This window comes from Corvus kubaryi, unplaced genomic scaffold, assembly GCF_017639235.1.
Source record: "Corvus kubaryi isolate FWS band 111438036 unplaced genomic scaffold, C.kubaryi_AGA036_p1.0 37396, whole genome shotgun sequence".
Lineage (NCBI taxonomy): Eukaryota > Metazoa > Chordata > Aves > Passeriformes > Corvidae > Corvus > Corvus kubaryi.
In genome coordinates this window covers 15,902,385-15,925,857 of record NW_024581135.1, presented here as the reverse complement: position 1 = coordinate 15,925,857, position 23,473 = coordinate 15,902,385, and the positions used below count along the sequence as shown (strand labels likewise).

Sequence of the window (23,473 nt, the reverse complement as noted above, 5' to 3'; positions counted from 1 at the left end):
CCCTCGCAGCCAGCCGCCGGCCAGCCTCTGGCTGCGGAGCCGTGCCAGCGCTGGGGCCGATAATTGGATGCATGTTTCTTCCAATGAGTTTGTATCATTTTTATGTAAATTTGACATTTTCCTGATGTTCTGTAATGTGCACAAAGCAAGTGCCGCTCCTGCCGTCGGCAAAGCCTATTTCCTTCCTGTCTGAAGTGCTGTGTTGATTTAAGGGCCTGCTAATATGCGCAGCCAGGCCCCCCCGTGCACACGCACGTGCTCACACGTGGCTGTGGCTCGCTGGCTCCGAACTCCCTCCATCAGTCTCATGTGCTGCTCCCAAGCACCCAATCTCATGTCCAACCAGGGCTGTCCTGTACTGGGACAGCACGGAGCTGGGCTCCCTGGGACAGCAAAGCACCTTCTTTATCCATCTCAAGCACCACCAAAACCCTGCTAGGACCACTGGATGCCGCTTGGCAGTTTGGCTCATCCTGATGGAGGTGAAGAGGTTCCTCCATGCCCGGCATGGCAGGAATGCTGCCAGCAGTCCTTCAGGGCTCTTTCATCTCCTGTTGGAAGGTGGGAGTAGATCAGAGCCCAGGAGCCAGAGAAGGAGGAAAGGAAACAGCAACCAAGAGGTCCCTTTCTGGCAGCACAGGGAGGTGCTGCCAATTAACCGATTTCAGGGGACCATGCAGTGGGAGCTTTGGACATTGCTGCTTGGGAGCTGCCAGAGGGGCTGGGGTGCATCTGCCCAGGCATCCCGTGGCACTTCTGGGCAGGGCTCCACATCTCCTGGTCACAGACCACCTGCCCACAGGCAGCAGCAGTGGCACTGGGGGTCCCTTCCTTGGGGTGAGGGCACCCCTGCTCCCACATCCCTGGCTTCTTGTGCTGCACAGTTTTCCTGGGCTCTGTCTGTGGCGCAGGCGAGTGGGTTTCAAAGGCAGCGCTGCTATTTAAAGCCCTTATTGTTCGTGTCCTTGACACCGACAGCTACATCCTGCTGTCATTCGATGTGAGCGCATCCTGGCCCGGCCAGCCAGAGGAAGGCAGCTAATGAAGAGCAAGTGCAAAGACGCCTCTTCTTTGTCCTGTTCACAAAGCAGCTTCCCAAACAGTCCCCCTCCGCCCTTCACTGAGCAGCTATTTATAGTTCCTCTTCCCCAGGGCACGCTGGGAATTTCCTCCAGACAGTGATGCCCTGGGATCCCTTCAATGGGCCACAGGGATGAAGGCTTTGTGACCCCTCAGCCCTGAGAGCTGATAGCAAATACCTCCCGTCCTTGCATGCTCCCCTTCCAGGGGCAGCCATGAGGACAGCTGCGTCAGGGAGAGAGTGGGCTTCCCACAGGGTCATCTCCCTACCCAGCTCTGGCAGCCAGTGGTCCTGGGGGAGCTTCTCCATCTGGGCAGCAGAGCTGCCTCTCTCCTCTTCACTCCCGTAGGCAAGCACACATCTGCTGCCGCTGCTCCCCTGCCTGCCTCAGGCACAGGACTGCACAGCTGTGGGACAGAACGGAGGGCTGAGTTCCCCATCTGAACCCTCCATGCCCGGGGCAGCCTGTCTCCTGGCCCCCCATCACAGCGGGCATCTGCTGTGCCCCCGTGCCAGGTGCTGCTCTCTCCAGCAAGAGGCTTTGACAGGAAATTAAAGATTAATGTTCCCCGCGGCACCTGTGCCAGTGGCGCCCACGGTGCTGAGGACATGCCCAGCATGGCAACCCGGCGTGGGGGGGTGGGTGGTGTGCAGGCAGGGGTGCCTGGGGCATTTGACCAGAGAGCAGAAGGGCTGTGCAGGAGGCAGAGGTGGGATGAGGAGGGAAAGGATGTGTCCCCTGTGCACTGTCACTGCATCGGGCATCCAGAGCCAGGCAGGGAAATGCCCCTCTGCAGGCAGGGGAGCATAGAGGCTGAAAGGGCTAGAGAAGCAGCTGTGGAGGATCACAGGTCTGGAAGTTCCGTGCAGAGCCCTCAGCCCCTTCCCTACCTCCTTCAGGGTGGGGAGCCACCAGTCCCTCGAGGGGACACCTCAGGGCAGGCCAGGGGATCCAGCACCTGGCTAACTGGCCACCTGGCACAGTGAGCTGGGCCATGCAGCTGAGCAGGCAGCATGATGCCAGGAGCATTTCCTCCCTCCCACTGGGAGGGGATTAAGCTCAGCCAAGCTCTGGCTGGCAGTGGCCATGCCCACACAGCTGCATGTGTGGCTACAGCTGCCTCCTCAGCTCCCAGTGCAGCCGGGTATCGCATCCTGCTGCACCCACTGCCTGCTCCTGGGGCACAGGTCTGTGCCAGATCCCATTGAGCCCTGTACCAAATCCCACGGGCACATACTGAGGCCCACGAGGGTGGTGGCAACTGTTCCCCGATTGCCTGCCTTGGACACACACCCACCATGACCATGGGTCTCTCCCCGCAAACACCGGGCACCTTGGTGTGCAGGGCTATGGTTTTGTGAAATATGGCCCCTATAAATCCCGTCGTGTGCGTGCCATAATTCTCAATATATTTTCAAATATAGTTCAATTATTTTTCCCATATATCATGGGGAAATTGCATTGGCGAGTGGCGACACTAAGCAGGGAGCGCGTGGCGGGGCGGCATTAATAGGATTGTGCATGGTATTATGCATGAGGTCGTTCAGGACACAGTGGGGAACCTCCCGTGCTCCAGAGAGACGGGAAGGAATAAATCAGGCTATTAGCCCAGCACCTTGCTCAGGTCTGCAGGGGATTAATCTCTACCGCGTGTAGGGATCCCAGCTGGGCTGTCTCCCCAGGATGTCTCCCTGGGCTGTTCTCAGGAGCTCTGTCCCACTCTCTGCCTGTGTCTGCCCAAAGCACCAGGGAGCAGAGGCAGTGCTGAACATGCCAGAGTCACCAAAAGGGATGTGACATGTCACTGGGGAGCAGTTTACCATGACTGCATGCAGGGCAGTCCCTGGGCCATGTGTAGAGGCTGGTGTGACACTCTGGGAAAGCCCTGGGTATCTTGGGACCTTCTCTGGAAAAGCCTCATCCGTGGCTTGAGCTTGCGGCCCTTGCTCCAGCCCTGTGTGAGGCCCCAGCAGCTCCGTGCCCCATGTCACACTGCAGGTGGGCAGCTTGGGGTACCCTTGCTGTATCTCGCCCTGAGACAGCAGCTCGGCCAGCAGCACCTGGGGAGCAGCCGCAGCCTTCAGGACAGGCGCGTATAATCAGCCGGGACAGTCACATTTCCTTCAAATCGCCATGAATATTTATGCAATTTGTGCAGAGCTGCCGGAGCCGATCTATTGAGCCAGAGGGGAGATGGCAGCCTGGCCCCCCAGCTTCCCCCAGGTCCCATGGGAACTCCCTGGGGCTGCTCCCTCTTGGCTGTGCTGCTGCACACACCTCCAGGACACAGCTGCAAGCAGTGAGATGGGAAGTGAGGCTCCTGGGAGCAGTGACCTTGGGAATGGTTGTAAGGGGTGTCAGCGTCCAAGGTGGGGCTGGACACTGCTGTGCTGGGTTTGCAGAGGCAGCATCCGAACTAGTCACAAACCCCATCAACAGCGCCAAAAGCAGGTCCTGGAAACTGGGCTTGTGGACTACTCACTTCCTTCCTGTCCACCTGGGAGAGCCTGGAAGCATTAGCACCTGGAAGCATTAGCTGCCAGCTGAGAGGGAGCCCAGCATGGAAGCAGCAGGAGAACTTGGTTGTATCTCTCCAGGGTGTCTCTGTGTGAGGGCAACTGGAATTACTACAGAGGCCAGACATCCAGGGCTGCCTCTACTCTAGTAGCACGCAGGATATTTGCGCCCATGCATAGGGCTTGGCCCACTAAGAGCAGTGAAGACGTTCCTGGTGCTTGGCAGATGCCACCCTGGCTGGGTCCTTGGGAGTGCCTGGCCCTGCTGTGGGTGCCCCACAGCAGGCACGGAGGAGAAGGACCTGCAGGGCCAGGGCATGGGTGCTCCCTGGCAGCAACGGAGCTGGCAGTGCCAGAGCAAGCACCGAGTGCAGGTGAGGTTTACAGTAAAGGGAAAAACAAATTATTAATCATGAGAGCAGCCCCAGCCGGGCTGTCAGGGCTGCATGGGCTCATGAATATTCAGCACCGGGCTGAGCACTAAATCTCATTTAAATGTCAGGGACCATTAGGCAGACAGTGAGGGGGCTGGGATGGCAGCTCCCCACTCTGTGCCAAGCCCCGCATCAGACGGAGGGGCTGGGACTGGGGTGCTGGCACCCCACTGACATGGCTGGGCAGGGGCCACACTAGTGCTCTGTGTGTCCTTAGTCCAGCAGCTGGGTGCTCCCTGGGGGTGTCTGAGGCACCCTGACATCTCTGCCAACCCTGAATACCTTCTGATTGCTGATGGGGGCTGAAAACCCACACCAAGCACCCTACAGATGCAGACACTGCCAACTGCATGCCCTGCTCCCCCCTGGCAGAGGAACAAACCCCAATGTATCACCAGCCCAGACAGGTTCAGCCTGGCAGGACAGTTTCCCCTGGCCCCTGGAATCCCAGCCAATCCTCCTTACTCCTCAAAGCACACACAGGAGCAGCTCCATGTCCTTCTCTGGACACAGAGCTGGTGGGTGCTGGAGGGGTGCCAGAGGGGCATCCAGAGGGATGTCTGGGAGGCCTGAGGCCATGCCAGGGAGATGCAGGCAGCACACTCATGGCTCTGCAAACTTGAAATTCTCCTTTGGAGCCCATTCTTTGTCAGTGCCTGGGCACCGTCCCTCTCAGGCCACCTGCCATCCATACTTCGGGTGGTTGGTGGCTCCCAGTGGCACCCGCAGCAGTGGCAATGGCAGGAGGCAGCAGCAAGCAGCAGGAAGGAGCAAGCACGCCTGGGCACTGCCTCCCTGTGCTGGCACTCACACTCTCTCCAGCTCAGCAGGGGCCTGGCAATTACACGGATACATTTAAGCTCTTAATCCTACTGAAGATTACTCCAAGGTCGGGGCACTAGACAGGTCCCCATGCACTGCCAGGCTGCGATGCATCCCTGCTGCCATCTGCCGGGACAGCCCAGCCGAGGGGATGCTGGCACCCCAGCACACAACGGCCTGGGCCACCAGCATCCCTTCATCCATGGAATGGACGAAGTCTTGAGCCTGCTGGCATCTCCTGAAGGCTGGGGGCTGGCGTGGGTGACCCTGCTTGCAACCTCTCCCAGGTACCAGGTGCCAGCCACTGGTACCTCCCCTGGCTCTCACATCTCCCAGCTCCATCAGCTACCTGATTTTGTCTCACGGTGCTCCATAGGAAGCATGGGTGGCCTGAAGAAGAGACCTCTCCAGCAGGGCACAGGAGATGTCTTGGACATGTCATGGATGTGGCTGGGGATCCAGAGTTGCTGTATGCGCAACCAGGGCAATACTGAAGCTCAGAGCTGCGGAACAGAGCCTTAGCCTGGGTCTGAAGAACCTTGGCAACCAAAGCGATGGCTCACAATATCTAAAACTTTTACAATTGCTGGCACTGGCAGGTGATGATCTAAGAGCAACAAGTGGCTCAAAGATGATGCAAACCAATCTGGGAGCAGTCTGAAGCCCACTGCAGAGCAGGACCATTAACTGCAGCAGCTCTTTGCTTGGGCCATGCTGGGGTGTACCCCAGACCCCTCCAGATGAGCAGGGATGCTTTATGGGGCCATTGCCCCAGCCCAAGGTGAGTAGTGTGATTATAACTAAAAGGAGGGAAGGTGCCCGAAACAGGGAATAGGTACTCAGCCTGGGCAGTGGCACATGGGATTCCCCTTCCTGCCCTCTGCGTTACTCATTGGAAATCAGCACCCACTCCTCGGAGTGGCCTCGCTCCTGCCCTGCCCGCTGCTGACAGCTGATGGAGCCCTGCAGGACCTGGCATTTCCTCCCCGGGAAGATGTGTAAATGCTGCAATCCATCACTGTCCCGTCTCCTACGGCAGGCCAGCTGGCTGAGGACAGGGCTCTGGGATGGGGTGTGGTGTCTGGTATTACCAGCTGGAGACAGTGGCACTCCTTGGGGCCAGTCCCAGGGGACAGGGAGAGGATGATGCACTCTGCACGTTTGGGTGCTGCATGTGACCACACTGCACCATTTGGATCCACAATTGACATCAGGCTCACCCTGCTGGGCAGGGGCAGAGCCCAGAACAGCATTTTGTCTGATCTTCACCTCCAGAATCCCAGAATCCTCTCAGCAAGATGCTTCTCCAGCTTGGCACACCCCCGCTCCTGCTGCGGGGTGTGCTGCTGGCCAGCGCTGGGTTGCCCTGCTCTCCCCTCCCAGCAGCGCAGCCATCCCACACACCGCACACAGACACAGCCGCCTGCCCCGCACAGCACCACACACTGTACCCCCCAGCCCTGTGGAGCTGCCTGCACCCCAAACCCCTGCATCTCCTCCTACTACTGGTTGGGAAGGTAAAAAAAAAAAAATATTAATTATTATTAGGAAGAGCTAAAGCAGAATTGCAAATGTTATTTCTCTGGTAGATGGATGATAGCAGGATGGATGATAGATAGCTGGATGGATGGATCTCCTTCCCTCCAAGCTGTAACCCCCTTCCAATCGCTCCCTCCAGAGTGCTGCTGTCACCTTGTCTCTGCTCAGAAGGGCTTTTACTGGCTCACTGGGGGATGCACGAGAACAGGTTATTAATACATGGAGAGGGGGATGGAATCCATTTGACTTGAAAATAGCTGAGAAACTGAACTGCACTTTTAAAATCTGCTTTTAATCAGAAGGAAAAGAAGAGAAGTTTGAACAATTAGGGAGTAATGAAGAGCTTTGAAAAAAAAAAAAAAAAGCCCTCTGAAGATTAGCTAAGATTTTTACAGTACTTCGAGCATTTAAAGAGCTATGCTAGTATCGAGCAAAACGATGCAAATATTCCCTGTGACAATCAGAGCTGGTGGGATTGACGGCGAGTGCCAGAGCCTGGATGTCCACAGGCAGGCACAGCACTCGCTTGCCGTAAGCAGCGATGCTGTGCTGCCTGCAGGACAGGGCAGGCAAGCAGCTGATGGCAGCAGGGCTCACCTGTGCCACTGCCCGTGAGAGGTAACAGGAGCGTGGCCAGGAGGGAGCCCCAGGTTGGCCATGGATGGAGAGCCATGGTGGAGTCTCAAGTGGAAGTGCAGCCACCGTGGCAAGGCTGGACCCATCCCCTCCACTCCAAGCCCTTGGCAAGAGAACCCTTGGGGTTTGGCTTTTGTGGGTCCAAGGAGGCCTAGCAGACGGTCATGAGCAGGGACTGCTGATGGCACATCCCTGAAGGAGAGCACATGGAAAAGCTTCCTCAGGTGCTCCCTGAGGCTCAGACAGAGGATGGGCACCGGCGTCCCCTGCCCTGAGCCCAGCCCTGGCCTCCACTGCACGGGGAAGCTGCCAGCCAGCCCGTCTGTCCCAGCCGAGCTGGCGGCTGCTCCTTCCCAGTACCTGCCAAGGGCCCGTCACCGGGAGGTGAGCGTGGGGGCTGCACAGCCGTGCACAGCAGCAGCTGGGTAATTTTCATGCTAAGTGAAAAGTAAAGTGCACAGACTCTTTATTAGAGCGAGCACGGTGCGGGGAACAATGAAGGCAGTGATGATCGTTAACTTTCTAATCGGAGGAGAAAAGTCCTCAATGCAATTTTTATGGTAATAACATCGACACTAAAGATAATTGCTCCCCGCGTCGCGCTTAGCGCCAGGAAACTGTTTGGGAAAAAAACATTAATTTGCAGGAACTGAGCCAAAGTTTCCTTAAGGCAGCTGTTCCCTGTGCCACCCTGTCCCCAGTGCATGCCAACACTGCCCGCTGGCCGACCCCTTGCCCTTCCACCTCCGCCCACGGTGGCACCACTCATCCCTTGTGCCAGCCAGGCTGGGTTTGCACCGTGCTGGTGCTGTCTTTCACAGCATCGGTTCCTGGGGCTCAGCTCAGCAGGAAATGCTGGAGACGGTGCAGCCCACCTCTGCGGTGGTGGAAGAGGGCCAGAAACATTTTGGGTGCTGTGATAGAGCAGCGCTCATGCTGCAGTAAAGGGGACGGGCAGGGCTGCCCCATGTGCCGGGACCACCGTGAGCAGGGAGGAATGGGAGCTCGCGCTCCCTCGGGAATAATAAGCACAGGAGAAATTACAGCCAGGTGACATTTTAACGAGCTGGCGTCCTGTGTGGCATTAATATTCCAGGGGCTGCAATTCCCTCGTGGGTGTTTGAGAGATGAAAAAAAATCCCAGCCCAGTAAAATCAAATAAATAAATCTCTGCCTAAGCGTGGCGTCTCCCCCGCCCCCGGCACGGAGCGGGTGGCACGCGGTGTGATTTCCCCTGTGATCCCCTGCCGCCGAGCAAGCAATCGTCTCATCTTTGAGCGTGGCGGCAGGATGATTTATCCTGGCTCCTGGCGCACCGGCTGGGGCGAGAGCGCGGGGCCGGGGATGATGCATTGGGCAGGAGCAGAGGTGGCAGCGGGGGGAAGGCGGGAGAGCAGGGTGCGCACACAGGCCACCACTCAATTCTAAATTAATTTTAATATTTGACAAATCAAATCTACTTAGGTGAGCCATGGGCCATGCAAAGGAGATTTATGAGGGTTTGGGGCTGTCGGCTGCACGTGTAGCCCTTATTCGCCACTGCCTGAGGGGGTTCCGGCACTCACAGCATCACTAACTCCCCCCTCCCCAAGAGCAGGGATGCAGACAGTGAAACAGCGTAACAGTGGTAAGAAAAATGTCCCAGATTCTAAGTCCTGGCTTATTAGGCTGGAAAGAGTGAGAGAACCTTCGCCTGCCCCAGTTCTAAGTCCCCTGGCAGAGCTGGCAGCCAGGGCACAGTCCTGGCTATAGCTGGACGTGGTATCTGATGCCCAGGATGTCCCTGGGAACTCCAGGGATGGAGCTAGAGAAGAGCAGCCAGTTCCAACCTGCTGGGGATGATGCTGGAGCAGTTTCCCAAGGGCTGGGGGGAATTATAGACCTGTGGAGAGAAGAGCAGGTGGTGGTGTGCAGGGTGTGCACAGCTATTCGCCTGCAGGACCATTTCAGTCCCAGCTCCATCAGGCCCACAGATTCATGGGCCCTGGGAGGTGACAGGAAACCTGATAGGTTTCAAGACAGCAACATGCCCTGAATCTGCAAGGTGCCTGAGCAGGTGAGGCAGGGAATCCAAAATGTTTACAGCCTCGAGGGACTGCAGAGTAGTGAAGGCAGGCTGGGCTGCCTGGGATGAGATTTCCATGCTGGGGACAGACTGCTGCGATCCCTAATGTGCCACTGGAAATCCCTGCCTCAGCATGGGCATCCCCCCAGAAGCTCTGTAGAACTGGTAGGGGAGACTCAGGGAAGCCCAGTGCCCCTGAGCTGAACCCACTCCTGTGGCAAAGTCCCAGAATGGGGGCTCCCCTGGATTGCAGAGGTCTCTCACAGCGATGCTAGAGAGGGGTCTTTAGTGCATTCTGCCCCAGTGCCCCTCACACCTGCCTGTGGGTGAGGACCAGCCTCTACTTGTTTCTTCTTGCCGATTACTTTACTCAGCAGTCGGGCGGCCTTGCCCGCGTGCTCAGGCAGGGAGACCAGGGCTGCCCTCCACCAGCCCTTTCCTGCAGGATGCTATTACAGAGATGCAGCACCGGGCTCTGTGCTGGACAGCAGCCCCATGGCTGGCTGCAGCCTCAAGATAGAATATCTCAAGGGAGCTACAGCATATCCCTGTATTGGGAGACAAACAGTGGTCCACAGCCCATAGGAGGGCAGGCAGCCTTTCGAGCTCCTCCAGCAGCAAAGAGGCAACTGGTGCACAAAGCTCAGGCCAGCCCAGAACCCTGGGCAGCTCCATTTCCTGTCCTGCCTGTGCCTCCCCCAACTCCCACTCTAACAATGGCAGAGCCCTCCAGCTGCCCCAGGTGTGCCAGAGAACAGACAAGGGCCAGGGGAGAGATGTGAGGTAGAGGAGAGACAGCCTGTATGGAGGGATGACATGCACACCTACACCTTGCAAGTCTTACAGTATAAAGCAGAAACCACAAAGGTCTCAGAGGACTTTAAGAAATCTCTACAAGTTGCCTGGGCCAGTAGGGACCAGCTTTAAGAGGTGATGGATGTAAGGAGAAGGCAGTTTCTAGCCCCTGCCTGGCCCTGTGCTTGGCCAGGCTCCCAGCTGGGCATGGGGGGCAGCTGCTGCATCCCAGCATGTCCCTGCACAGTGGGATGAAGCAGGATGGATGGAGAACTGTGCCTCTGGGGCCATGAGCTTGCAGTGAGCTTCATCCCCACAATGGCACACAGTTCCTGACGGTCCTCTCCAGCCCAGCTCCAGCCCTACAGGTGCCCCATCCACAGCAGAGGCAAACAGTGCCAGCCCTGGGGATGCACAGTCTGTGGGTAGGTGGGCATTGTGTTACAGCTCCAGCTCTCAGCAGAAGCGTATGCTCCCATAAAGTATCTACATTTGGATGCAGAGATTTTCAGGGATCCGAGAACGCTGTGCTGATAATTAAACATCTGCTCTGCATTTGTCTGTCTTCCTGCCATGATATCGCTCCAGCCCTCATTTTCCCCTCCTTGTCCTCCGGCAAGCAGTCTGGACAGCATTCCCTGCTCAGTGCTCTGACCTAGCCCTGAGACACAGCATCCTGGGCCACGGGTGCGGGAAGAGAGACGGCAGCTCTGAGCACCCTCGGAGCAAACAGCAACTTCACTGCCAGCACCCACAGTCTTTGAGGGGCTGCAAAGCCAACAGCCTTCTCTGTGGCTTGCACCAGCACAAACAGTTTCTCTGAGCCCCACCAAGTATTGCCAGCCAGTGCTTGTTCATGCACAGTCCCCTGGGCTGAGCAGGCAGCTGCCATCACCATGCCGCTACAGGAGAGCATCAAAACAACCTCCAAATTGATCTCAGAGACTCTCCTGCAAGCCCCAGTCATGTCCTGCTAGGAGCAAGCGTCTGCTCTAGTTACTGTCTCCTAGGAGAGCACCGAGGGTTTCAGACTGTCACAGGAGGAACAGACCCAAACATGACATCTCCATGGCGCCCGGGCTATGGCAGGGCCACAGCATCACTGAGCAGATGGCACCACGGCCTGGGTCAATGGGAGCTGCCTGGCTCCCATGGGGGCTGTACCAGCTCATACAAGGCTGGGCTGGTGGTGGGATGAGCCAGGGAAAGGGTTGGATCCCTTTCCTAGCTGTGGTACCCTGGCCCCAGCTGTGCTCCTGCCTCTGGCCAAACACCCAGCAGGGCAGCTGAGGCAGTTGTCCCTGCCCACCCTGCTGGCGCTGAGGGGCTGCATCCTGCCTGCACTGACTGCACTCCCTGCCTGGCCTCTGGTGGCAAGCTGGGCACCTGCAGTGCCATGCCAGATGGGCATTGCCAGCAACCATGCCATAACCTCTGCCCTGGGGCCCACAGCCCAGTGGGGTGCCAGCATCCGTGGGGACACCACCCTGCTCAGAGTGAGCTTCTAGGAGCCGAGGTGGGCACAAGGATGTGGGAGGCTGTCCAGGGTGCACTGCAGAGCACCTGATGCAGCACCCCAGCTCGTGCCAGCTACATGCCCCCCTTCACCAGGGCTGCCCTTCCTGCCATCCCTTGTCCCCTGCCTGCTCCCTGCCCTGCCTCCCAGCCCACACACTGTTTGTCACACTTGTCACCATGGCAAGGGAGAGATTAGCCGTAGACCCTCCGCTCCTGCCCCAAGCCACTGATTCATATTCATGAGACTTCAAAGCATCTCTCTGGCTCTCCTGCACCGAACCTAATCCTCTGCTGCAGCACTGTGCCAGCAGCCCCAGCCCTCGCTCTCAGCTCCAGGCTGGCAGCTGGCAGCCCCACAGCCCTCCTGCCCTGGCTGGCTGTAGCCATGCAGCCACACTTCCACCAGCCCACAGTCATGGGGGAATGCTCTGCACCACAAAAATCAGGGGCTAGGAGCACAGAGGGGATGGCTTTTGTGTCCTCACCTGCACCTGCCCATCCCTTAGGTACCCCACAGCCCCCTACAAACCCGCCACAGTCAGCCACCAGCAGGCATCGGACAGGGACTACTGAGGGGCAGCTGGGTGTGCAGAGCATGGCCTTGCTGGGCAGTCCTTCTGCGCCCACCAGTGACAAATCCTGCAGCAGAGAAGTGGCAGGGAGTGTGCTGGAGGCATTTGGAGGTGCAGGCAGGACCAAAGTGAGTACCTGCTCCCAACCTGCCCCTGTACAGCTGTGGGGCAGAGGCTGGGAGAAAAAGGCACCCAGGAGTGCTCTCCCCTCACCCCGCTGCAGGGCGGGTGCAAGCAGGGTTGCAGACCCCCACAAGCACTGGTGCTAACTGGGCCATCTCCAGGTACAGCTCACCTGCTCCACAGCAGGACCACATCGGGGTCAAACACAGGTAGCCCCACACAGAGAGCCAGTGGCACCATGCCACCTGCAGGTGCTGGCAGCCCCACACCGGCGCTGGTGCCGGGAAGGTTCTGGTTCTGCACGCAGGTCCTGGCTGTGGGCGGGCAGCGGGCGGCAGGTCCCCCACGGAGCCATCTCCTCCAGATGGTGAAGGCCATTAGAGCCGCTCTCATGCGCATGGAGCCATAAAGTTTATGGGGCTCATCATTTAGCTGTAATGGAAATAGTTAAATCTGTCTCTGTTTAAGCAAACTCTGCCCTCGTGGGAGCGCTTGGTGCAGCAGCGGGTGCCTCTGCTCACCATCCGTCACCCAGGCATCTGGGACACCCAACCCTGGCACTCCCACCTGGCACCCAGGACATCCCTGCCATGTCAGGATGGGGACAGGCAGTGATCCCTCCACTACCAGCCCTGGTGCCTCAGTTTCACATCTGTGCAGGCAATGCCAGAACCAAATTTGGCATGACCAGGCAAGATTTGGGACTACACAAATTCCCTGACAGCAGAGGCTGAGAGGTAATGTGCAGACAGACAGGCAGAGAGGGCAGGGAGCTGCAGGAAGGATGACGTCTGTCTGCTTCAGGCAGGGCACCTGGAGCTGCGTAGGGGTGAGGTGGATTTGGCTAATGCAGACCTGCCCTGCCGGGCTTTGGCCCAGCAGCCCCCAGCAGGAATCAGCCCGGAGCCTGCCAGAGCACATTGCATGGGGCAGAAGAGCAGGTGATGCACTGAAAGCCACTTTTCATCCCTCACAGGCACCCACAGAGCTGGGCAAGGAGATATGAGCCCAGCATAGCCCAGGTTGCCCCCAGCTCTCAAAGCAAGATCTGGTCAGGGAGAAGGGTGAGAGCAGCCCCCACTGTGCCTCACAGCACCCCTTAGCCCTGGCCTGGGGATGTGAGGCTGAATCCCCAAATGATAAGCTGCCCGTGTGTTTATGGAGGGCCACTTTCTCCCTGTAGTCCCTTGGGGTGGGTGGGGGTGCTGACCTGGGATGGGGTGAGACCCTGGGGCTGCCACCACTGCTGGAGCCACCCATACTTAGCCAAAGAGGTGCTAGGAGCTGCCCCCCTCCCTAGCATGCAAAGCATGATTAATTACAGAGTAAGTCATTAATATTCACAGCTAATTTAAGATCCTTATCATGAATAATGGAAATCACTCTCCAAATTACGGGACAAAGATGGAGGAGGGGGGAAAAAGCCCTATGGAGAGAGAGGTCTACAGAGGGGCAAAGATCTGGGGCAAGGGCATGAGGGGCAGAGGTGGTACCCTCCATGAGGGATGCCTGGGTCTGGCAGTGCCGTGGTTGGGGATGCAGTGATGGGCAGAAGCAAAGGCAGTGGGCATTGGAGCTGGCAGAGGATTCAGCCACATTGGAACAGGGCCCAGGAGGCCTGAGGGGCACCAGCCAACCCTGCCTGTGGGTCTCTAACCTGCTACCCCATCATGTGCAGGACCCAGTCTTGCACACCTGCAGGACTTTGTGCTGCACACCTCCTCCTGGAGCAGGGATTGTCCTAATCCTGTGTCATACAGTCTCCAAGCCAGCCGACCCCAGCAGCCTCCCAGAGCAAAGCTGGGAGGGGGCTGCCTGGTCCCTGAGGAGCAGGTGGGAAGGGAGGGCACCAGCACTTTGCCTGAGCTCCTGTTATACAAATGAAAGGTTTTTAGTGGGAAAGACTCTGGGAGAGTAATACATCTCCCATATTGATCGCAGGCCAGGGACCAAGGCACGGCTTAAACAGTAATTGATTTCTAGCCGCCGAGATGTGTTGGGGAGCATTGATTTAACAGCACTGCAGACACACTGCTACTAATCTGATTAAAGTATTTAGCAGAAATGTTATTCTTTTAAAAAAAACAGAGGGAGGTGACAGTGCTGCCTGGGGCTGAGGCGGGCCTGTGGAGCAGGGACAGTTTAACACCCTGGGGACAGCTCTGTGCCTGCACTCTGGTGGGGGTGCCACTGCCTGGGCACATGTCTCCAGCCAGATGTACTTGCAGCCATTCCTGGCAGAGCTGCCAAGGATGCGTGTGAGCCCAGCAGGACACAGGCAAGGAAGGCAGAGCCAGAAACGTGTGCCAGGAGTGTGGACAATACATGGCCCAGCCAGAGACCCTGCCAGTGCAGCCACCAGTGGTGCTGGGGACAGGGCAGGAGTGGGAGGAAGTAGAGGCCGCCTGCAGAGGTAGTCCTGGTTGGAGGCACACTCAGCTGGTGGAGCAAGCACATGGACCACACCAGAGCTGCAGCAGCCAGGGAGGTGCAGGAGCCAAAGTCTAGCAGTGCCTGGGCATGGAGGAAATGCTGAGCAAGGGGACCATGTGCACTTCTGGCCCACTGGCCATGCAGCATCCCCATCTTCAGCCTTTCCCCACACTGTGCCCTGCCACAGGCGGTCAGGCCATCACCAAGAGCTCTTCCATTCTGCCCCCTCCTGCTCCTGTCCTGCCCCACTGCTGAGGGCAGGGGCAGATGCTGGGCTGCTGAGGATGGGACTCCCCCATGCCATTCCCAGTCCTTGTGGAAAGGTACCAGCTGAGCAGGTGGAAGAGTTTCTGCCACTCCCCATCACACTCATCAGCCCAGTTAATTAACAGGCGATGTCAAACAAATAAATTATTCCTGCTTCCTATTGATTCTAATTTACTGGCCCCTGGAGAAACCAGGATCATTTATCCCACCTGTCACCCCTGTACAGCAGCTGCACTAACATCTGCCCTGCTCCCTTCACCTCTCCTGCCCATCCACCTTCGGGGCAGAGCCGGGCACACCCATGGGGCCCACAGTGCCCTACACCACTGCCTGTTGTACCCCGGAATGCAGCTGCAGCCTTGTCTGCTTCTCCTACTGGGAATGGTAGATACACTACTGCCAGCAGCACAGGGAGAGAAACTCTCTGCCCATTGTTATGGCACTCCTGCTTGCCTGGGATTCAGCTCATCCAGGGATTCCCTAGCTCCTGCCAGCCCCTTCCCTTCCCCAGCACCACCAGACAGGGTGTGGGTGCCAGTTCTGGCTACCTGAGCATCCAGGCCCCCAGCCCAGGCCATGCCCACCAAGACAATAGCCGGATTTCCCTGCTGTCCCAGAGAGAGGCCACTGCTGCCCACGCATCAGCCTTTGATGCCTGCTTCCTCTGCAGGAGGCTGATCAAAGCCTGAGCCCCTCCCAGCTCCCACCCCTATGGATGCTGGATCAATAAATCAATGCCAGCTCAGCTGCTGACTGCACAGTAATCTTGGTTGGGAGATCCTGGAGAGGAACAGTGTCCTGGCATCCACCCCTGCCTGCTTTGGGGCCTCAGCTCATGGCTGATGCCACCCTGGGCTAGTGATGCACCACCCACACCAATCCAGGCTCCCAGGCAGGATGGTGATGGCTGCCAGCCCTTGGCAGCCAGGACTGTCTCCTGCTGGGGTCTGGCCAGCACCCAGTGACACATCCTGGTCCTCCCCTGGCCAGGGCACCACTGGCCAGTGCTGCCTGCAGCAGGAGGCTGCAGGAGCCTATGGGCTCACATGCAGTGGTGCAAGTAACAACATGTGTGCCCTCCTCTGGGCATAGGGTCATCAGCTGGCTCAGCTGAGGGATGCTCTGGGCAGTAGCCTGCTGGCACAGAGCAGCCCTGGCCTCACCCCAGTTCCCAAAAACGACAGGCCACGCTGTATTGGGGCAGCTGGAGCCTGGCCAGGGTCATGGAATGGGGTTGTGAGTGCAGCCTGCCTGCCTGCCCACCTGCCTGCCTGCTGCTCCAGGCACTGGTGCTTTCCAGATCTGGATGAGCTGGATTTCCTTGGATTGGACAGATTAAGTTGATCCTGGCCAGACACCAGTAGAAGGCTGTTTGCCACATGCCTATAGTCCGAGCCTGCCTGGAGCGTTTCCTGCTGGAATGGGGGTCACCTGGCATCTGGCTTGGGAAGGGACACACAGAGCACTGGACTCACTCTTGGCAACCCTGCCATGTATCTTGCGCTGCCTGTTCTTCCACAAGCCCTTGGACATCTCCTCGCAGCTCTTGCCTTGCAGAAAGTGGAGCAGCAACAGCCCTGCTGCTGTGCCAAGGGGAGGGTGAGGAAGTGTAGTGGATGCTGCTGCCAAGTTCTGCTGCCAGCGTGGCCAAGGCCAACGGGGCCAGCAGGTGACTCACTCGTCCTGCGTGATTCATCCCAAGTGGCTGGCAGGAGCAGCCAGAAAGACAGGGTGGCTTCAGCTGTTTCAGGATGTCTTGCCCAGAGCCAGTCTATCACCCCGGCCACCAGCCCTTGTCTGAATCCACATGCATGCTCCCACAAAAGTGGTCCTCATGGATGCAGCCCAGCTATACCCATGCCTGGGCATCGCCAGCCTCCCCACCACTGACCCACCCCTGACCCTGCAAGGACGGTGGGGTGCCTGGTGGAGCGGGAGGCCGCAGCTCCCATCCAGATTGGCGTGGTCCCACGGCAGTGCGCGGTGGGGCGCGTGTGGGAGGAGCGGCTGGCAGCACCGTCGCCAGGAGATAAGCTCCCTGCTCATCCTCATCGCATGTGACGGGAGGGAGATTTATGGCTCCAAGCTGCGATTTGTGCACGGCTCCAACACACCGTATTGATCACTCCTGGTTGCTTCTGCTGCTCCCTCACCTCCCAGCCCCTGCCTGTTAACTCTTCGAGACCTGGGGACCCCCGGGGCCGGGCACCCTTGTGTGCTGCAGCAGCTGGTGCAGCAAGGAGCACCCCAGGTCCAGGCTGGCTGGGGTGCCAGAGCCCATTTCCTGGGAGAAAAGCAGAGTTTTTCCTGGCTGGGGATCAAAGCAGAGCAGGCAGGGGGAGTCTGGCTGCGTTGGCAGTTAGGAGCATCCTGTGAAAAGGAGAGGGGCCAAGGGAGCAGGGAGGTGCTGGTGGAGCCAAGGGGACAAGGATGGCAGTCAGTGATAAGGGAACAATGCAGAGGGGATGGGGCATCGTGCCAAGGATTAGAGCTGAGTGTACAGGGATGGCAGGTGGTGACAAAGGAGCGGTTCCCAGGGGACAGTGTGGGATGGCCATGGGCAGTGCCAAGGGCACATGGACAGCAGTGTGCACCAAGCAGTCCCAGGGCCAGCTGGGGGGCTGATGCCAAGGGGATGAGGATAGGGGCAGCCGAGGGGGGACGGGGATAGGGCTGCAGGTGCCTCTGCAGCAGCGGCAGGAAATGATGTGTGAAATGAAGAGTTCCTGCCCAGTGCCCAGAGGGAGCGTGCAGCATACTGAGCAGGGCTGGGGCTGGGGAGGGGGCTGCAGGGGGGCACACAGCTGAGGGGATCCCCAGCCTTGTGCGGGGACCCTGACTGAGGGGGCTGCTCTGCAGCACGGGGCTGTGTCCTTCCTACAGGGCAAGCAGGAAGGGGGCTCTTGGCATGGGAGTGCGGAGTACCTGCTCTGGAGCTGGGGGCTGTGTGGGGCACAGCCTTGCTAGATCAAGCCCTCACTGCCCCCCTGCTGCGACGCCCCAGCACCGTGTACCCGCCACCCCCTCCCTGCTCACTGGTTTCCCGCTGCTCCACGGAGATAATTAAATCCGCTATTTCGGCAGGTTCCGCATCCCCTGCCAGGCGGATCCGCAATCAGCCTTGAGAGGGCCGGGGGCCACCCACCTGCGCCCCTCCGCCCTCACCACCCCCACACTGGGGCACCTTGGCTGGCCCTGACACCTCTGCCTGCCTCAGATCCCTGTCTGCACCCTTGGGGACAATCCTGGGTGTTGTGGAAGGGGTAACACACTCCTCTCCTGTGTTGGTCATATCTCCTCTCCAGCTCCAGTCCCAAGCCGCTGCTCTTGAGGGGTCAGTCCTGTCTCCAAAGCCAGCGTGGCATCCAGGGATGCCACAGACTCTAGGCATGGGCAGGAGCAGCTCCCCATCGGCTGTCCCATGTCCCCAGCTTCCCATTCATCCCCAGTTCTGATGTTATCATCTTCCTGCAGTACCCGGAGAAGCTTTAAATAATTCACGGAGGTGAGCTGGGGCACAGATGCTCCCACAGGCAGCTGGTGTGAGCGGGCAGGCAGTGGCTGGGTGGCAGAGACAGCGGTGCTGTCCCCGCCGGCTGCACAGGGCCTGCTGGCACCTGCCAGCTGGGAAGGAAGGGCTTGGGTTGTTCACAGAGGAGAAGCACTGAGAACATCGTGCTAAGACAGTTTAGCAGAGTCAGGGGGTGAGCAGGGTTCCCAGGGAGCCCCACACTGTGCTGCCCCCATGCCGTGCCCCCTGCCTGGCTGGCTGTCCCCTCCGCCTCCCCTCCGCCCCCAATTCACTATGCAGGATGCCAGATTGATTCCTGAAGCGGGCAGCTCTGGCTGTAAATTTTGATCAATAATTTAAGGGGGTAAAACTATTAATAGAATATTAAATAATCTGCTCTTGTGTGAGGCACGAAGGTGGGAGTGAAGTTGAGGGTACCTGGATGACCTGCACAACTACCTCCTGGTCCAGCCAAAAACCCCAACGCTACCTTGCCAGCACAGTGGGGAGAGTGGCAAGCGTTGCTGTAACTAATTGTCAGCTGTGCCAGAAGAGGGGAGGGCGGCATCCATCAGGGAGTGGAGTTATTGATGGACTCCAAGGCTGCTATTACCTGCCAGCCCTGCTATTACACACACCATCACTCAGTGCGTGGCTGCGGCCGCCACGCCAGCCCCTCGGTGCTGCCTTGCACCGTGCTGGCCAGGAGAACCACTGGAAACAGGTATAATTACACAGACAGTGCCCACCAGGAGTGTTTCAGCTGCAGCTCAGCTACCTGTGCTCTTGGCTACACATTGCATTGATGTTGTTCAGTGCTGCCTGGGTTTTCCTCTAGGTCTTGCGTCCCCAGCCTCACAACAAGCCAGCACTGTTCAAACCCTATGGCACATCCTTACCCCACCCCAGTGCCTTCTCCAGCTTTCACAAACAGGTTGGCCCCACGCAGCCTGGCTGAGCCACGGGAAGGAGGCAGCCCCTGCCATCCTGGAGTGGGGAGCTGGCCTTCACCACCAGCAGGTGATGCCCTTGGGAGCCACCGTGCTGTGACGCTGAGAGCCCACCGCAGCCCGACTCATTCTGGGAGGATTAGTCCCTGATCCCCCACTGCCCAGAGCCAGGGAGGGCAGCTCTAGGAAGCAAGGAAATGAAATCAGGGAGATTAAGCCTGGTCCCCAGTGGGATGGAAAATGGAGGCACATCTGCTGATCCGAATGGAAGGAACAGCGACCCATGGGGGAGCAGATAAAAATAGGCTGACATTTACCTCCCAGCCCCAAGCAGGGTGGGTGGAGGGCACCGTGACCAGCCTGTGTCCGCAGTGGGATGCAGGCATCTGCTCGAGTGCCAGGCACTCATCACTGTCCTGCCCAGGCTGCAGAGACAGCATGAGGCACGCAGCAGCGTGGCTGTGTGACAGCAGGATAGTGTCCTAGGGCAGCACCAGAGATGGCGAGTCCTGCCAAGGCAGGGGTGCTTTCTGGGCACACGCAAGCATGGATGCTGGGGCAATGGCACAGCAGGTGTGTGTGAAAGGGGTTTGGTGTGTTCAGGGCTGCCTGTGCATGGAGTAGGCAGCAGGGTAGCTGGCAGTGAGGTGGGAAGCTGTGGCATGGGAAGGGCAGTGAGCTCTTGAGATTGGGCTGGTGCCTGAGCCTGGAGCCTGTTGGGGGGTACTATTGCTCCTAGAGGGGTGGTAGTGAGAAGAGCAGGCAGGGCTGAGATCTGCAGGAGAGGTGCTCAGGGACACGCTCAAGGAAGTCGAAAGTAACCTTTTACCTGGGCATCCTCCCCTGCAACCAGAAGAAAGAAACCTCTTCACCTGTCCAAAGCCCTGCAGTCTGGGCTGCTAAGAAGGGCTGATGGCACCCTCTGCTCTGCTGAGGAGCCAGGAGATGCTACAGCAGGTGTTAGCATCTCTCCACTTGCCTGTAGCAGCCCTGTCTCCCATGCACAGACCGGAGCCGGGCATCCTTCTACAACGGCCTTAACATTTCCCAGCAGTGCTGAAAGCATTTCCTTGGGATGACACTTGCCTCTTCACAGCCACCTCCAAGCAGCAGGGGCCAGCCACCCTACAGCCATAGAGGTCAGGATGCCTCCTCCAGTACTGCCAGCTTGGCATCCCACCTCTGACAGCGCTTACCTTGCTGTGTGCCCAGAGGCTCAGAGTGCCTGCCCAAGCCAAGGCACAGCATCATCCAGCCCAGCCACAGTGAATCCAAGCCAAGGCACCAAGAAGCCAGCACATGGGTGGAAAGGGTTAACTGCTGTGAGAGCAGAGCCTCCCCTTCCTCCCCCTGCACTGTGTTTTACAGGCCAGAGCTATTACCAGGAAATGTTCCCATCAGCACCATTGATCCCCTTGTTTACAGCCCAGTAATCCTCTGCTGTTGACTCAGGAGCAAAAAGGAAAGAAGGGAGGAGATGGCTCCCACTTGGGCATTGCCTCTGCCCTGCCAGCATCCCACCCAAGCCTGCCTGATGCACTGGGGTGACCCTGCCACACCTGGCTGGGCACTGGAGGCTGTGCAGCCAGTGGGAAGGCTGTGGAGGGTGGCACAGTGGTAGGACTGTGAGAGCAGCTATGGCCCTGCAAGAGCTGACCTCCACAGGTGAGTGCAGGTGCCCCCTCACCAGCATTGCCCTCCTGGCATGTAGCTGTGCCCCCCCCCAGCTGCCTGACACCTGGTGAAGAGCCCAGTGTGACAGCCCTGCTTTGTTCTCATTGGGTGATGAGCAAAGGCGTCAGGCTAGATTAGAGACCCTCCCAGCTCCCAGCTCTGCGTATGCCAAGCTGGAGCAGCTGCCAGCTGGGAGGGCCAGCGGTAGTGGGCACCCACACACTGCCCGGGGAGGCTGCAGCCCCCAAGGCTGCCCACCTGGCAGTAGGACGGCAGGGCTGGGTGCCACTCTTGGTGTGGGGCACTGGCCTTGCACAGCCCTGCCTGCCGCTCCGGCTGTGTGTCAGCTGTCCCCACGCCTGGAGGGCTCGGAGCCCTAGGCCAGGGCTGCCACTCTCCCTCACCCTGGCCCAGCTGAGATCCTGCAAACCTGTGCCAAGCATCCATGCCAAGAGAACTTGTGTGGTGTCCATCAATGGGATTTTCATGAGCTTTTTACTTCTTCTGGCTCTGATAACACCGGGGGCTCATCCACCTCCCTGTGCCCATGTCCCAGGCATGTCCTCCCGCTGTCTAGGAGGGCAGGATTGTGCCTTCCTCCGCTCACTTACGCTACCACTTGGATTCAGCCCATCCCCTGGTGCCTGCTCTACTAGGAGGGGATATGCTTTGCTCCCTTTTAAAACCCTCCAGGCCCGGATTTACCTTCCCTCCCTCTGCAAGCCCTCAGGAGCCTGGCTCTCCCCCAGAACCCACGGCAGAGGTAAGGAGCCAAGCTTCCCAGGCAGGTTGGTGCAAGGCTGCAGGTCACAGCCTGCTTCTGCTGGGGCTGATCCAGTCTGGGCAAATCCCAAGGCTGGGCCCCCCAGCCTACCCTTTCTCTGTGCCTCTCAGCCCAGTTTCACAGCACGAGCGCTGCCAGAGCCCCTCCAGCCCAGCGTAGTCCACCTCCGCATGGGGCTCTGCCCCAGCCCCAACAAACCCAAGGCCTTACAGCCCTCCAAAACAGGTGCCTGACATCTTTCCCCTTCCCTGATCCCTGATCACTGGGGGCTAGGATCTCTTTATCAGCACTGCAGCAGTGCACTAGGCTGTGGGTGCCAGCCCAGGGGCCATACCTAACCCTCCCAGCCCCCTGGAATGTCCCACCACTGGCCACTCACTGTCTGGAAGTCGCTGCTGTTGCAGTCCTCATTGGCAAATGTGCAGCGGACAAGCATCTCGCCCAGGTCCAGCTGGTGGCCCACGCGCTCATAAAACTCCTCCAGGTGGAAGGGATGGCTCTCCTCCTCCTCACTCATGGCCAGTGACCCCAGGAGAGCCTCCAACCTGCTCCTCTCAGGGCTTTCTGGCACCAGGGGCTGGCCAGCGCCATCCAGGAGCCCCAGCATCTCCCCTGCCCAGTACAGATCATGGCTGGAGAGCTGTGAGAAGCGGGCAGGGTTGAGGTTGCAGATCGTAACGGCGGGGAAGATCTTGTTGTGCTCCGTCTCCTCCTCCAGCTGGGTGCTGTGGGGGTACTGGAAGTACAAGCCCACACACTTGGCATAGGCATGAATAAGGAGGGCCAGTGAGCCCAGGAAGGCCAGCAGCCACAGTAAGTTGCGGATGGTGTAGCGCCGGTGCCGGAAGATGTGATGGATGCCGTGGAGGGTGGAACGGCTGGCAAACTCTTCCAGGCTGCACGGGGGCTGCCGTGGGGCTGGGACATCCCGTGCTGGGTGCCTATCAGGGCAGTCCCCCGCAGGAAGGGCTGCAGAGGGCCAGGGGGAACCCCAGGGGCGTGGGGGAGGCCTCTGGGCTTCCTCCAGCCACATGCTGCCGGCCGGCTCTGCCTCTCCCCGCTGAGCCCGAGGGGCCAGACGAGGTTTGAGGGGTGGGTGACCGTCACGGCACCGGGCGAGGCGGGCTGTGCGGCGTGAGATGTGCAGCAGTGCCGGGGCGGGACTGGTGCGGGGTGGTGCCGCCCGCACCCTGCCCCGAGCAGGAAGCTCGCTGAGTGCCGAGATCACAGATGTACTTAGCGATCACCACATCCTGCAGGAACTGCAGCCAGAGACTGAAACATCCTGGAAAGCTCAGGGCAGTCTCACTGCCTGTCCCCCGGGGTTGTGGGCGATTACTTGGAGTCCTGCTCATTTCCACCCTCTCCGTGCACTTAGTGTGGGTTCCCCAGGGAGGGGGAGACCAGCAAATTCCTCATTTTCCCCTGCCAGGACATGTAGATGCCACCTGGGCAGGGCTGCATGGCCCTGGGCTCAGGAGCGGTGCCTGGGCAGGCACATGTTGGGGGGAAACCTGTCTTTGGCCGTGGAGATGTGGGGGAACTCCAAGCTCTGCACCAGCATTGCAGAAGCACAGCTCTGAAGCACAGCTCATCAGGCTGGCCAAGAACTCAAGATGTCAAGTGTCACTCTTACCACAGCTCCTGCGCCCTTGGACTCAAGCACCTCCTCTGGGATCCCCCAAAGCTGCAAGGGGCCAGACTGCTATGAGCACAGGGAAGAGTGAGGGGTGGCAGAGCACATGGGGGCAG

The 23,473-nt window shown here is 58.8% G+C and overlaps 1 protein-coding gene across 1 annotated transcript in view; it reads right to left on the bottom strand.

The window, feature by feature from the left end:
- ASIC4 (acid sensing ion channel subunit family member 4) overlaps positions 1-22,797 on the bottom strand; it is a 63,270-nt gene extending 40,473 nt beyond the window's left edge. The window contains exon 1 of the mRNA XM_042041030.1: positions 22,101-22,797. Within this exon, the coding sequence (XP_041896964.1) occupies positions 22,101-22,754 (654 nt within the window). The 5' untranslated portion in view covers positions 22,755-22,797. The remainder of the gene's footprint in view (positions 1-22,100) is intronic.
- Between the last annotated feature and the right edge of the window lie 676 nt (positions 22,798-23,473).